Source organism: Lacerta agilis, chromosome 4 (genome assembly GCF_009819535.1).
Source record: "Lacerta agilis isolate rLacAgi1 chromosome 4, rLacAgi1.pri, whole genome shotgun sequence".
In the NCBI taxonomy this organism is placed as follows: Eukaryota; Metazoa; Chordata; class Lepidosauria; order Squamata; family Lacertidae; genus Lacerta; species Lacerta agilis.
In genome coordinates this window covers 49,712,258-49,728,404 of record NC_046315.1, presented here as the reverse complement: position 1 = coordinate 49,728,404, position 16,147 = coordinate 49,712,258, and the positions used below count along the sequence as shown (strand labels likewise).

Sequence of the window (16,147 nt, the reverse complement as noted above, 5' to 3'; positions counted from 1 at the left end):
CTGTAAATAAGTTGTTCGTTTCTGGTGGAATTATAACCAGAATTTTATGCCATGCTTGGGTTTGGATGGTACATACTGCCTCATTGGATGTCTTGCTCTGAATAGGACTAATTGTTCATTATTGCAACATTCTCATATGGCATGAAACATTATGGGAAGGATTTTGGTAAACATTTGCTACAGGACACACACAGGTTCCACATTCTCTAACACTGGTAATTGGGGGCTGTCTGAGGGCTTTATTGATTCTTTTGAAGGAAGATATTTGATAGTTACCCTTAAATCTGGACTCTTGTTCAGAGTGAGGTTGCTGATGGTTTGCATATATTTTGTAGATGAAATTAGGCCACAAAGAGCCCCCAAGCCAAATTTGTAAATTTTGTGCAAAATCTTACCAATGATTAAAACAACTTAAGTTTTGCTGGGTAATGGAATGTTATAACTGAAAAAAAAAGTTTTTTTAAAAAAAGTTGTGTATATACTGGAGTTTTATAAGCTTATATAGTGATTTTGATTCCTGTAGGTTATACTGTGATGTTAATAAAAATGAGTAATTTTAAACTGAGACTGAATCCTGAGATGGAGAGAGAGAGAGAGAGAGAGAGAGAGAGAGAGAGAGAGAGAGTTTGTAGACAGCTCAACTGTCTGGGAAGTAGATAGACAACCTGTTACAGATTTGATTGCAATCACCTTGAAGAAGTAGGTTCATAGTTTGAGGTACTCCTGGTTCCAGCATTGGCACTTGATGCCGGGTGGCATTGGCGGCACGCGGTGCCTTTTTCCAGCTGTAGCTGCTTTGTCAGGTCCTGCTGTTTATGGACTGAGGTAGCCTGGCCACAGTAACTTACACTGTTGAAGGCAGTATGACCTTGAATGCCAGTTGCTGGGAATCGCAAGTGAAGAGATCACTGCTGCATTTGGGTTCTGCTTTTTGACTTCCCGTAGGCATCTGGGTGGTCGCTGTGAGAACAGGACGCTGGACTACATGGGTATTGGCCTGATTCTCCAGGTCTTGGGTTCTTATGCTAACCTAGGCATTAGTAATCTTTTGTTTTTATTATGTTCTGTATCTGCTGCTATTTTTGAAGAAGCTGCAACTTTGGAAGTAGCAACTATTGCAGAATTCAGCCTTCAGAGTGCTGAGCAGTGTAACCATTGTAACCGTATAACACTGGTTTTACAAGAATTGTACTGGTTGCCTGTTCTAGAAAGCCAAGGATATAACCTTTCTTTTTGTTTGATTTTGAGCATAGCAAGTGATACTTACAAATGTTTTGTTTGTCTTAAGCCCTTAACAAAAGTGTCCCTATTCAGGGGCTGGCCAACCATGTTATCCGTCGGGATACCATAAATGTAGGCTAATTTACTCCTGCTGCCCAGTTCTCTGGTTCCCCCGCCCCCATACGGCACACAATATGAGATTGTTGCTGGGCTGTTGTGTCGTTCCCCTTCCCCCATTATGCAAAATGTATTTCTGTGATCGTTGGGTTTTACCTCAGTTTGCTGATAATCTCCCTCTAGTTTCTCAGTGGTCCTGTTTTGGCTCCTGTTTTGTTGGTACTAAGCAACCTGAGTTTGCTGTTAGGAATGTTGATTTTTAAACTTGGTTTAGGAGTCAAGTACTTGCACTGACAGCCATTATGTGATGGTGGACTGGTTTTGCACACAAACATAGGTAGCACAGGCAACATCTGTTTTGCACAGGAGTTCAGTTCCAAGTCATTGTGCATGTTGGCAGAATACACATAAACCTGCCCCATTCTGGCCACCCTGCCCCATTATGCCCCCCTTTTCTGCTACTTCTGGGTTTGCAGTGATGCACACAAAACGGGAGTTGCCTGTACTAATCGCTTACTTAGCTGAAGGCGGGTGTCTTTTAACGACATGGCTTTTTTTACTCTGGCATTTGTATATTAATGTAAAACCATTGAATACTGTTCTTCTATTCTCTAAATACGAGCAGGATATTACAAAGGGGGGGGAGCTGCAAACTTTAACAAGTAAATGTATAAATGACAGCTTTGGTTGATTTAATCCTTAGGTAGTTTTAGAGGACAAACTTAAGGACACAATTTATTGAGGGTATTTTGATTCTAGTGTGCTGCTGTGAATGAATACAGTAAAAAGTTATTAAAGTAAACTTTTTGTCTAACAATGTGTGGTAGCTTTTTAATTATTTACAGTGTATGAGGATCTTGTATCAATATTTATTATGGATTTAGACTGGCAAGTTATACCGGTAACATGGGATTTGTCTAAATCCTAGTCCTGCTTCTAACTGTTCTGCTGAAATTTGGTGCCTCTTTTTCTGTTGAATCTCTTCGTTTTCTGAGATTGTTTTCTTGTTAGCTGGCCTCTTTCCCCCAAGAGGATATACAGCAGCATGTCTAGGAACTAGCATCATTACTGTCTTCATTTTTTTCTAACTGCCAGCTTCCATTATATATTGTGGCATTCTGTATTACAAAAGTTACAAAACATCCCTACATAGTGGAGGGAAGGGAGGATTTTTTTAACCTCATGGCATACAAGCTCTGCAACCCTAGTCTTCCCCACTCCCAGAAGACAAAGCTCTTAGGAACTTGAGCCAGCCAATTGACGCTTCTTCTGATCTATCACCCCCTTCCTTTCTCTCTTCCTCACCTGCCACATTGGCATTCTGGACATCTTGGAAGCTCAGAAGCCATTGGCAGCCTGTTTTGTGGGTTTTGAATTCATTTTATTGTTATTTTAGTTTACAAACTTAAATATTTCTGTGTACCTAGGGAGTCCCCGGAATATGTAAAAACCTATACCTTGTTTTTGGTTGGTCCCATTTCACCTCCAAACTGATAGCACTTGATTATTTGAGGGAACCTGTTGGACAAAACATTGCAGTGCTGAGTGCTTTTGTTCATATTTCCAGCTACTCTCCCTCAGCATTCTGTGGCAACTGAGCATGTTCAGTCCTCATTGAGCTGTGTTTCCTTTTTTGGGTGGGGTAAGGATGGAGATTGCCTCCTTAATTCCCCCCCCCAAATATATTTTATTTTGGACGTGGGTGGCGCTGTGAGTTAAACGTCGGTGGTTCGAATCCCCGCGATGTGGTGAGCTCCCATTGCTCGGTCCCAGCTCCTGCCAACCTAGCAGTTCAAAAGCACGACCAAGTGCAAGTAGATAAATAGGTACCGCTCCAGTGGGAAGGTAAACGGCATTTCCATGTGCTGTTCCGGTTTGCCAGAAGCAGCTTTGTCATGCTGGCCACATGACCTGGAAGCTGTACGCCGGCTCCCTCTGACATTAATGCGAGATGAGCGCCACAACCCCAGAGTCGGACACGACTGGACCTAATGGTCAGGGGTCCCTTTACCTTTAAATATATTTTGGGACTCCTGCACCCCGAGTTCCTGTTGTTTTATTAATTCATTATTTATAAGATTTCTATCCTGCCTTTCAATTGAATGATCCTCAAAGCAGCTTATAGTTTATTATAATAAAACATGCACACATATACATAAAAACCCTTCACAACCCATCAGCCCTTTGTCTCCTGCCTGCTGGTAAATGCCAGAATGTGCGTCTTTTCAGTTCTGCAGTCCCAGGTAAACAGGGAGGTGGAACGGAGTGGATGGGGAAACATGCTCCCTGTCACTGCTTCTCCTCAGGCAGATGGATGAGGAACATGATGGACAACGGGTGTTTACCTGCAGTCCCCTGAGTAGTGGCAGAGACTAGAGTGCATTTTGACTACAATAGTCTGGAGAATTGCCTCAGATACAGATTTCAGCTTCATATGAAGAGCACAGAATAGTCTGATCAGCCATTTTTATAACATTTTATGGGTCTTTACAACTTGCACTGTTATTTGAACTACCGTAATTAGTTTTTAGTTCTGGAGCTAGTTAGCATTTAACTGGGATGGAAAGAGTTCAACGAACGGTTGTGTGGAGTGACAAAGTTGCATTTCAGTTATGTACTTGGGTTTTACTATTTTTGGTTTCTCTCTTCTCTCCACCCCACCATGTTAGCTCTTCTCATTGATGGAGATGAAACCTCCTATTTCTCGTGCAAAGATGATTCTTATTACTAAAGCTGCCATCAAAGCTATTAAGGTGAGATGGTAAAGAGTATTTCTTTTATTTTGTACAAAATTTTAAAAGGTTTGAACATTTGTAGCATGTTTTGTGTTTTTTTCAAACATCACATGGACTGAGAGTCATTCTCACAGATGCTGAATAATTTTAATTACAGTGGTGCCTCGCAAGACGAAATTAATTCGTTCAGCGAGTGCTGTCGTCTAGCGAAAATTTTTCGTCTTGCGAGGCAAGCCCATTGAAAAATTCGTCTTGCGAGACAGCCTTCCGCTAGCGAATGCCTTTCGTCTAGCGAGTTTTTCGTCTAGCGAGATATTCGTCTAGTGGGGTACCACTGTATAATGCTTTTAATGTATACTTCTATCACAGTCAAAGTAATTTTAAAGAATAACTCCATTTCAAACACCCCTTTGAGATGATTTTGAGATAGTTATAAATGCAGGTTGGGACTAGTTTAATAAAATGACCTATGATATATTTCCTTCTGCTTAGTTTGATATGAGTTTATATGCTAATGTTTAAGGTAAACAAATTCACCTTTCTTAAACATATTATGGAGTTAAACATTTCAAATGTTTTTTGATTCTCTTTCAGCTTTACAAACACGTAGTCCAGATTGTAGAGAAGTTTATAAAAAAGGTAAATGAAATATTTATTAAGTTGTATATACTGATGATACAGCAATTTACATTCTCCCCCCAAAATGCGGTTTTTTTAGAGCACACACAATCAAAATATGCGTATCTAGCAGTTCTATGGGAAATCACTCAGCAACTGCATATATTAATTATGGCAATGGTAATAGCTCCATAACTGTGCAGAAAGATAGCATATTACATGGGGATTTGTTCTGGGGGATTGTATGTAAAGCCGAAATTGTATAGTTAGAAACCACTCCCTGTGTGACAATTCATACTTTTTGGAAGCATGGGCCTTGCCCCCCCCCCCCCACAAGGCGAGATCTTGCAGGAGCCTCCCAGAGCGAGAGCTTCCCAGAGCCTGGTAAGCAAGACTCTCTGCCGTGTGTGCTTTAACTAGTGTGATACCAGCTGGCTGGTCGCCAAGCGTGTAAAGTTTTGATCATGCAAGTTAAATGTGCACAGGTTACAACATTGCTGTTTGGGTTTGTTTGTTTGTTTGGGAGAATTAGCTAATTCTAACCACCACTAAACTAATACACAACACAACTGCAAGAAGAAGCAAGCACACAAGGCATAAGAGATGAGGAAGTTTAACCTGCCTACATTGGGAGCTGGAAAGCGAATTACAGAGCTTGTGTATGGATCTCCCCTTCTTGCATCTCTGGATGCCAGAAAACTTTAATGTTACTGAGTTTTTGGGACATAGGGCATACATTCTTGACCTTAGCTGTGTCAATTCTGCCTGTGATCTAGATAACATGCAACTAATACGGAGGCATGGCCTGTTGGGGCAGGCTTAGTCTGCTTGTCCTATTGTACATTGATTATTTATTTTTGTGAGTCTTTTTCAACTTCCAAGTCATTCAAAAACATTTGATAATGTACATTTCCTGAAGCCTTTTTTGTTTTTTCTGAAAAAATAAAAAATAGATTATGGAATGTTTTATTTTAACATGATGCATAAAATATTTTAAGATAAGGGGTTCAAATATTTTATAAATCATTTCTTAAAAATATGTATAGTATCAGATTATTCTAATTTCTGTGAGGACAAGCAAGTCCTAGGTTACCAACTGAACTCTCCAATGCAAGAACAAGATACATTTCTTCCTTTAGGAGGTGCTGTTGTCACCAGAAAAGAAAAAGGTTTCAGTTTTGTTTTTGCATATGTGTGGTATGCATTCAGGGGCGTAGCAGGAGGGCCGGGGGGGGGGCGCCCTGGGTTCCATAATGGAGGGGATGACAAATTATCAAGGAACATTTTTTTGGGGGGGGAAAATTGTTTTGAATTTTTTTTTTGAAAATGCCTGCTCCGAAGGTCTTATCTTACTATACTAGGGATTATATAGCTATACATGAAATTTCATGCATATCGGCTAATATCTTGACCCTCCTCCACCAAAATAGCTGTTCACTTGGCTGTTTTCCTATGTCATGAAGGCTGAAATTTCAGTTCAGAGAACACTTACTGTTGTTCCCAACCCTAACCCTGTGGAAAGCCATCTAATTAGACTTTAATTTGATTTTGAGATGTATGTTATGTATCTGATATTAGCCACCCTGAGCCTGACTTTGGCTGGGGAGGGTGGGATATAAATAAAAGGTTTTTTTTATTATTACTTCTTATTATTCCTTTGTAAGAAAATATGAAATAATGTAAAACCATTTTTGCAGGGGGGGAATCAATGGGGGGGTTGACAAGAAATTTTCTGCACCGGGTACCACCTGACCTTCCCATGCCTTGGGGGGGGGGGGAGGATGACAAAAAAATTTTACCCCTGGGTACCAATATACCTTGCTACGCCCGTGTATGCATTGGTTCTGTTTCTCTTCACTAGGCCTTAAAGCACTGGAAGAAAATATAGAGCAACAAAAAAGGCCTGAAACTATATATACATCATTACAGCTCGGAAAATGATTCTGATTAAATTTCATGCCCATTCATCGAAACTTAGTCCCACTTCCTTCTTCAGTTCTTTTTATGAGAATGTTTTTTAAATACTGTGGAGAGGAAATATGAATTAATTGTTACTTCTGGATTTTTAAAAATTATTTTATGGAGTTTTCCCCCCCTTCTACATAAACTAGTAAACAGTCCAGGAGATTGTTGCTCCATTTGTTACAAATACAAATAAATATTTTAAAAGTAAATCATGTTTGTAATAATAAAATACACTATATTTTTAATATGCTAGTTGTGATAATTTTATGCCCATTAAAATTGTCTATAGTTATATTTTATGTTTCTAAAGTAACAGAATGACTTTCAATCTGGAAAGGAAAAAAGAAGTGCTAATGTAGCATTTTTTTCAATTTTTCCAAAAATTTCCATTTTTTTCAACAACAAAAAACAAAAAACAGGGTTTTTTCCGAGCTTCAAAATTTTACATCTCTAATGTACATTAAAACAGCAAATTTTCATTAATTTTTTAAAACATCGTAGTTATGACATCATTATGAGAAATAACCATCACTGAGTCAAATTAATGTATATTCATAGGCATATTTTTAAAGTGCATATCTTGCCTGATATGTGACTGAATTTCCGAGATCAGTGTTTAAAAAGAGAATAGCACTTATATTCAAATTCCATGAAAATATATTGGAATGTCTATAGTGTTGTATGGCACCTTCATGCTAATATGATAGGCCTGTTTTATGATCATACAGAGCTTACTGTTAGGATTTATAAATTTACTTACGGTATATGACTTTCTGTCTCTCTCTCTTTAGTGTAAACCAGAATACAAAGTTCCTGGATTGTATGTTATTGACTCTATTGTTCGTCAGTCTCGTCATCAATTTGGAACAGACAAGGATGTTTTTGGGCCAAGATTCTGTAAAAATATAACTGCCACATTCCAGTATTTATATCTCTGTCCAACAGAAGACAAGGTATAACTCAATTTCTTGTAGCATTTTGAAAAGTGTGAGTGTGTGTGTGTGTGTGAGAGAGAGAGAGAGAGAGAGAGAGAAATAATATCTTCTGATCCTACTATATTTGGTCTACCCTGTACAAACACACATTGTTGATTGTTGGATACTATTTCTGAATGAGGCCTTGATGTTGAATGTTTTTTTTCTAGTTGGCTTTTAAATTTTTGAGGCCCTTCTTCCTCACCACTTCATGACTAAAAGCTCTTATGGAGGAACTTTTCTCTTCTGTGTAGAAAGCCATGTGAGCTGGATTTTATTCTATTTGATAGTAAAGCTGCAACACAAACTAGATGTGGCTGGTGACTTAGAACAGGCTTGGGTTCCTGCTGCTTGTATGTATTATGCTGACAAAACTGATTCCCACGTCTAGAATAGAATAAAGTAGCCATCATTTACTAAGTTCGGAGATCCATAAAGTGTGTCATGAAAAGTATTGTATGGGATTTGATCTCTCCATTCCTGTTCACTGTTGCTCATGTCCACAGTCATTTCCTCCAGAAGTCACAAAATGCTACAAAGCATAGTAAACAAAGTATAAAAGTTTTGTACTGTACTAATCTCTCTTTTTTGTGTGTGCATGCAAGGACTAGGGCCTTGTTCAGATGGCATTTTTGTGCTCTCATCTTTGTGCATTGTGAGACTGATTGGTTTCATGCACTTGCACCTTGTTTTGTCTCCCCTCTGAATAGAAGATAACTGAACTCTGATGTTTCACATCTGTTTAGGTGATAGGAAACAAAGTGCATGCGTCCATTACCTGCTTTCATGATGTATAAAACTGAAGCGGGGGGACAATATTGTCTGAACACTGCCTAGGCTTTGTTTAAGCAAATGAAGATTTTTTAAAAGTGTACTTACATATCTCTTCTTTGAACAGAGTAAGATAGTTCGTGTCCTCAACTTATGGCAGAAAAATGGAGTGTTTAAAATAGAAATAATTCAGCCTCTCCTCGACATGGCAGCAGGAGCTAGCAGTACTGCTCCAATGACTGAAGATACTACTAATAATGAAGGTAGGAAATCTTAGTTAAAGCATTATTTTCTGTTATGGGCCTATATTGTCAAACTCAGACTTTATTTGCTTTAATCTGCAGAGAATGGGGTGAATTAATTGCAAGCAAAAGTTGGAGATAGATTTTTTTGTGGTAACTCTTGGTGTTAAAAATATGATAAAGTTCATGTTTTGGCTAAGTGGGTGTATTATAGAACAAGAGCGCTGTGAAGAGCCTTTTGGTTGACTGTCTTATACATGTGTATGTCTAGGATTGTACTGTGGAAACATTTTTTGTTCTTCCCATGTTTTGAATAGAATTATTTCTACCCATTGCTGTGTTCTTGATGAGTCTGGCTGAAAATATTAAGATGGCCTAACGAATAAAATACACAATGATTTGGATAATATACAGCATATTCTGTTACCAGAAATGGTTTGTCATTTTGCCTTGACATTTAGGCATCCATGTATAAGTGGGGCACCCCTTAGATCGCTCAGTAGTTAAGCAATATCACTTGCTCCTGCAGTATCATTATATCACATTTAGGATCACAGGGAAATTTTCACTCATGGCACAACACACTACAGAATATCACAGGGAAAATATTGGTTTTTTATTTTAAAATAAACTTTATTGGGTTTTAAGAATTGTACAATTTATACAAAATATCATTTGACAAAAAAAGAAAGAAAAGAAGAGAAAAAGGAAGAAAAAACTTGAACGATCTTTAACGTACAAAATTTAAATATAGACAAAAGATATAAATATATATGGACAAAAAAATGAATACTACATTTTTTTTCACCCCCCCTCCCCCAGTGTTGACTTCCAACCTAATCCTTTATTGCGGTTTCTGTAACCACACTTTTTTTTTTTGTATACCTGAAATTATTATTTCTCCTTTTTTCTATTCGTCTTGAGCCCACTCATATGTTAGATAGGAGATTGGCCCTTTCTACAGAGTTCTCTATATAATCTTTAAATGCTTTCCAATCATCTTCTATTTTTTGTTCTGTTATTCCCCTAGCTTCTCCTACCTTCCTTACCATATTTTGATATGATAACATTTTGACTTGCCAATCTTCCATATTTGGTACCAATGTGCTCTTCCAATTTTTTGCAATTAGGAGCCTTGCCGCCGTAGTCGCATACATTAGCACACATCTGTCTTTTTCCTTGATTTCATCGCCTAGCATTCCTAGCAGAAACATCTCAGGATCTTTTTAAAAGGAGTACTTAATTATCTTTTTCAATTCATTATATAATTTCCCCCAAAATTTCTTGATTTCATTGCAGTTCCACCATATATGCATAAATGTGCCCAATTCTTTATTACATCTCCGACAGATATTATTGGTTCCTTTATACGTTTTTGCCAACATTGTTGGGGTCAAATACCATCTGTATTGCATTTTATATATGTTTTCAATTAAATCATAATTCGGGGTAAACCTCATATCTTTTATCCACAATTTCTCCCATTTTTCGAGCATAATCGTTTCCCCCAGATCTGGGGAAATTCTTGGTTCTCAAGTAGTATTTTCTACCACTGTGAAATGTCCTTCCCTCTGCTATATGTGAAGCATAATCTGTTACATGTTTCTGATATGTATATATGTTGACATATTTTTTTGTCCAAGCTTTCCCTGGTCCATAAGATTGAATCCTGTTATTTCTGAAATTCTTTTTTATTTTTTCCTGTTGTTTGTGTTTGTTTTAATACTGCTTTGCTACTGTTTTATTTTCATGATATTTTTGTATACCACTTAGAGATGTTTAAATAGTAAGCACTTTAAAACTGCTAATGGACAAAAAACACCTCTAGGAATGCATATAACTTTAGTATTTTGTATGTTGTGGTATTCAAATTGCTGCAAATACATTAATAATACTGGTGTGTGTGTGTAATAGTATATTAACCTTAAACAGTCTAGCAGATCTCCATATATCCATTCAATCATCAATATTCTTTATAAAGGTTTTGGTTTTCCCCGAAAAAATTGTAGTCTGTAGGCTCGTTAAGCTACAAAAAGGCTTTCCTGAACTTTGTCATCAATCGACTGTCATCATGGTTTTCTATACAGAAGTATGACCAAGACCAGGCATAGGAAACTCTGGCCCTCCAGATGTTTGGGAATATAGTTCCCACCATCCCTGACCACTGGTCCTATTACCTAGGGATAATGGGAATTGTAGTCCCAAACATCTGAAGGGCCAGAGTTTGCCTGTGCCTGACCAAGACATATATTACTGAAATACAGAGAAAGAGATAGGAGTTTATATGGGACTGTGGATGAAACTAGACATGATAATAATCATGCAAAAAGAAGTTGTGTGATTTAAGAAACAGCACCACAAAATATAACCATGAGTGGGCTCAAAATTAGACCGAGGCTTTGGTGGGGAAGTTTAACCCTTTGCCTCTGCTGTAGTCCTAATTATTGCCCCCACTCACCTGTGGCTGCTGTTTACTGTACAGAACACAATTATGTAACTATCACTTGCATGATTATTGTCAAGTTTAGTTTGTCCCTAGAATATTTAACATATACTTACAGGCATATATTCACCTAGCCCTAATAATAATAATAATAATAATAATAATAATAATAATAATAATAATTCATTATTTATACCCCACTCATCTGGTTGGGTTTCCCCAGCCACTCTGGGTGGCTTCCACCAAAATAGGAAAATACAATAAAATACATACTTTGTATTGTGGCATGCAGGGCATGAGGGTGTTTGGCAATGAAACATTGAAACTGGCCACATGGTGTCTAATTTTGAGAATCCTGCCTGCAAATTGACCATCCAGGTTTTGATTTTTAAAAACTTACATTGTAGTGTAAAAATGCAATGCTATAAGTAGGAATTATTAAAATATTAATGTTGCATTTAAATTTATTTTATAGGTTCACCACCTCCTGCCACAGCAATTCCATCTGAGCCTCTTCAAGTTGCTTCTAATTCAGTACCTGCTGTGCCGCAATTGCCCAGTTCTGATGCCTTTGCAGCTGTAGCCCAGTTATTTCAGACAACACAAGGACAACAGGCAAGCAGAGACTTTTTGTTCAAAAATACAGAATTCAAATTAAGCTAATAAGATGGTTATCTAATGCAGAATATATAACTATTCTATTTTAAAACCATTAGTGGAAATTTGTTAGTGAATTGCATTAGTGAATAGTGAGATCAATATTTCTGCTGTTTATCTGGTCTGAAAATAAATCATGCATATGTATAACATGTCTGACCTTTGTCTGCTCGAGTAAGAAATGTCCTTTCTATTCTCTTGCCAGCTGTCTACTCATCTGCATAGCACTAGCACTTCTCTTGAGCACTAGTAGACTTTTAAGTGCAGAAGAGAGAGTGTGAATATGCAGATGTGATAATCAGTGCTTTACTAGGTTTCCATGCAAAGCTCTCTTTTGTGGATGTCTATTGTGGCTACCTCTGTGCTCCCTTATAGCTTTAAGAACACATAGCAGAGGAGGAGCCACAAGAGCAGCTGTCTTGTGCCATAATGCCCACCAGGCATAGCAGTAACTGCTGCCTGATTGGAGGGTGGGGAGAGCAGACATCCTCCCATTGGAAGGCATCAATTGTACATTTATTATGCCTCTGATGTTTTCATGGTCATTCCTAAGAGGATATTAATAGTTACAGGTAGGTAGCCATGTTGGTCTGCCATAGTCAAAACAAAATAAAAAATAAAAAAATTCCTTCCAGTAGCACCTTAGAGACCAACTAAGTTTGTTCTTGGTATGATCTTTTGTGTGCATGCACACTTCTTCAGATACCATACCAAGAACAGCTCATACCAAGAACAAACTTAGTTGGTCTCTAAGGTGCTACTGAAAGGATATTAATAGTTGCAGTTTCTTTATTTTAGCTCCAACAGATTCTTCAGACTTTTCAGCAGCCTCCGAAACCTCAATCTCCTGTGATAGATAACAGTGTAATGGCTCAGGTCCATGCTATTACTGCCCAGCTGCAGACTACAGCAACACAACCACCAGAACAAAAACATGATTTCTCAGCATCTGAGCAAAAGACATCTTTTGATAAGGTAATATTTTTCTTGTACTGAAAGGGAATTTACTCAGTGATTTGTTTTTTTGTGGAATGCTATGCCAAATTATTGTTTCATGCTATGAGAACAAGTATTCAAGGAGCCTTGATTCCACCTCCACTGCATGTGACATTTCCTTCCCCCTTTTCTGGTTTCTGGTGAACCGTACTTTGGTATGCAAAACTTAAAATGATCTTACATTGTCAGTGGTATTAATATTGTTTACTTGTCTTTCATTACTTACTGAAGAAAATAGAGTTGGCTCAATGTAATATGTTTCAGAAGCTGTTGGATCGATTTGACTATGATGATGAACCAGAAGCAGTAGAAGACACCAAGAAAGAGGAACCAACACCTCCTGCAATCTCTCAACCAACATTGTAAGATTTATGAGTCAGACCAGTAGATGTTAAAATTTAAGGTGACATTGTAGAAGCCTAATGTTGCATACATAGGTTCTCTTCATTAGACTTCATTGTTTTGAACTCCTTTATTATGCAATATTTGATATGCATCAGTTCGATAAGCAAAACAAAAAGCCCCTATCCTGCAGTTACAGTTGAGAATATTACCACCACAGCTTAAAAAATACTTAAATAGTGCCATCATTATAACTGCTAGAATACTGTTTCCATCCCTAATGTGCCTGCAGAGTCTTGACAAAGTAAAGCAACAGAAGGAGTGGGGGGAAATGCATGGGGAGGGGAGCACTGAAGGCAGCCTGGGTTACTGTACAAAATTTTATGTCCTTAAAACGCTGCTTTAAAATCTCATATTTATTGCTCAGTGGTTTTCCGGGTGAAAGTATGCAGCAGCCAGTTTATGCCCAGCTCCCAAATATAGACCAATATCAGCAACGAGTGCTTGGAATGCAGCAGGAACCTATGCTTCACCAGGTATTGAAAACATTTCCCTTATGTGCAGTACTTAATAATTAGACATGCAGTACTTTGAAAGCTTGTTCTTGATTTTAAATTAATGGAAAATACCTATACTTTTTTCTACAAGGTCCCACTTCCTCCAAATGGACAAATGCCAAGTTATGGACTTCTACCTGCATCACAGTTTCCTCCCATGGCTCAGCCTGGCATGCAACCCTCACCCCAGGTGCAACAACCTTTCCAGCCTTCTTTTCCAGCACAAAGTGAACCACATACACAGAAACATACACATCAGCAGGTAAATAACTTGCTATCTTTTCCCCCAGCCCTAATGCCATATGTCGCACCCAGGAAGAAATCTCAGGACTGTTCACAAGAGTTCCATAGCGCATGCTTCGGTCACTGTTTCTTACCCAATTTTTATTTATCTGGGTGTGTTTGTCACATTAGATTTCCAGTAGAGGTTAGACTCCTTTAGAGTACTGAGTTTTAGTATGTTTAGTCACCCAAAGTGGTGGCGACAGAACATTATGATGGTATGGTAGATTAATTCCTTAATCTTTTCAAAAAAATTCTAATGTGCACTAGAATATGTGTACTTTAATATGTGCTTTGTGAAGGAATCTACTGTTATTGTATCTCCAATTTTAGTCCTTGATCAAAAAGGCAATATAGGCAATATGCAGACAATCATACTTTGGCTTAATAAGATGATACATGAACAAACATTTGGCAGTGCACACAGACTCTTTATGTCTTTCCTTCATATGAACCAGCAAACAAACTAGAAAGTATTCTGTTGACTATAATCTCCTGTTTCGTTCAACCCAGGGAACAATGGTTTAATGGTTTTGCAAAAAAAAACTTGCACACCTTTAACTTGCACAATCACAGCTTTACGTATTTGGTGGCCAGTTCGCTGCAAGCACGGAAATGAAACATACACAGGCTAGAGAACTTTTTAAAAGTTATTTCGGTACCAGGTTTTCCCACTCTGGAAAGAGCTTTTAAGCTCTCCGCCTTGCTTTTAAGCTCCCATGAGACCCTCCCAGAACCCCATAAGCAAGACGGAGAGCTTCTATATGTGTGGAGCAATGTCTGCTCATCGTGCCAGCATGGGACAGGTAGGGGTGCTTGCCCAATCTCCCTGAACATAACCCTCACACAAGTTGTGAAGCTACTGTAAATAGATTACATCTATGCTAGGATTTCACTGTTCAGTAACTAACAGAGCAGAAATCTCTTAATTGAACTGAGGTATCCATTATACTGCACTGAGTAGAAGTTTTCAGTTTGCATAATTCTTTATTGGGCAGAATAGGCAGGTAATAAATTCTCACTTAAAGAATGTTACAGGTCGGTAGCCTTGTTGGTCTGCCATAGTCAAAACAAAATAAAATAAAAAATTCCTTCCAGTAGCACCTTAGAGACCAACTAAGTTTGTTCTTGGAATTTTTTATTTTATTTTGTTTTCACTTAAAGAAGTTAAACTTGCTCATTAGAAATATAAATACCTTAGTTACTTCAGATAATATAATACACCTATTTTCAGCTCAAATTATATATGGATTAGCAAGGGTGTTGGATATTCCTGTCAATCTTACAGAGCCAGTGTGGTGTAGTGGTTAAGAGTGGTAGACTCATAATCTGGGGAACTGGGTTTGTGTCTACGCTCCTCCACATGCAGCTGCTGGGTGACCTTGGGCTAGTCACACTTCTCTGAAGTCTCTCAGCTCCACTCACCTCACAGAGTGTTTGTTGTGGGGGAGGAAGGGAAAGGAGAATGTTAGCCGCTTTGAGACTCCTTCGGGTAGTGAAAAGCGGGATATCAAATCCAAACTCTTCTTCTTATTTTACAACTAATACTTTAGATAGAATGTGATTAGTTTAGCATTTTGCTGAAGCAAAATGATTGATTTATTGCCACCACTTACTATTTTTCATTTGTAACAAGAGTTTGTATCCAACTAAATTTATACTCAGAGTAAAGATAAAGGTAAAGGGACCCCTGACCATTAGGTCCAGTCGTGTCTGACTCTGGGGTTGCGGCGCTCATCTCGCGTTACTGGCTGAGGGAGCCGGCGTACAGCTTCTGTTTCATGTGGCCAGCATGACAAAGCCGCTTCTGGCGAACCAAAGCAGCGCACGGAAATGCCGTTTACCTTCCCGCCAGAGCAGTACCTATTTATCTACTTGCACTTTGACGTGCTTTCGAACTGGTAGGTTGGCAGGAGCTGGGACCAAGCAACGGGAGCTCACCCCTTCACGGGGGCTGACCTTCTGATCAGCAAGCCCTAGGCTCTGTGGTTTAACCCACAGCGCCACCCGCGTCCCGTGCATACTCAGAGTAGACCTAGTCAAATCAGTGAAATTAAGTTAATCATGACACCCGTTGTCCATTGATTCCAGTAGGTTTGCTCCAAATATTATTTAGTAAGATACACCCCTATCTATGTTAATTAAACCACTTAAACAGCATTTTCTTAAGGAATCATGTTTTTAAAATCTGTACATTTATGTATGTATAAGTGAATATGAATTGTAA

At 38.4% G+C, this 16,147-nt stretch overlaps 1 protein-coding gene across 1 annotated transcript in view; it reads left to right on the top strand.

The window, feature by feature from the left end:
* SCAF4 (SR-related CTD associated factor 4) overlaps positions 1–16,147 on the top strand; it is a 47,758-nt gene that overhangs the window by 12,505 nt on the left and 19,106 nt on the right. Inside the window, exons 2-10 of the mRNA XM_033146912.1 lie at positions 4,008–4,091; positions 4,668–4,712; positions 7,448–7,609; positions 8,529–8,664; positions 11,562–11,701; positions 12,542–12,718; positions 13,004–13,101; positions 13,509–13,617; positions 13,730–13,900. Coding sequence (XP_033002803.1) covers positions 4,008–4,091; positions 4,668–4,712; positions 7,448–7,609; positions 8,529–8,664; positions 11,562–11,701; positions 12,542–12,718; positions 13,004–13,101; positions 13,509–13,617; positions 13,730–13,900 — 1,122 coding nt within the window. The remainder of the gene's footprint in view (positions 1–4,007; positions 4,092–4,667; positions 4,713–7,447; positions 7,610–8,528; positions 8,665–11,561; positions 11,702–12,541; positions 12,719–13,003; positions 13,102–13,508; positions 13,618–13,729; positions 13,901–16,147) is intronic.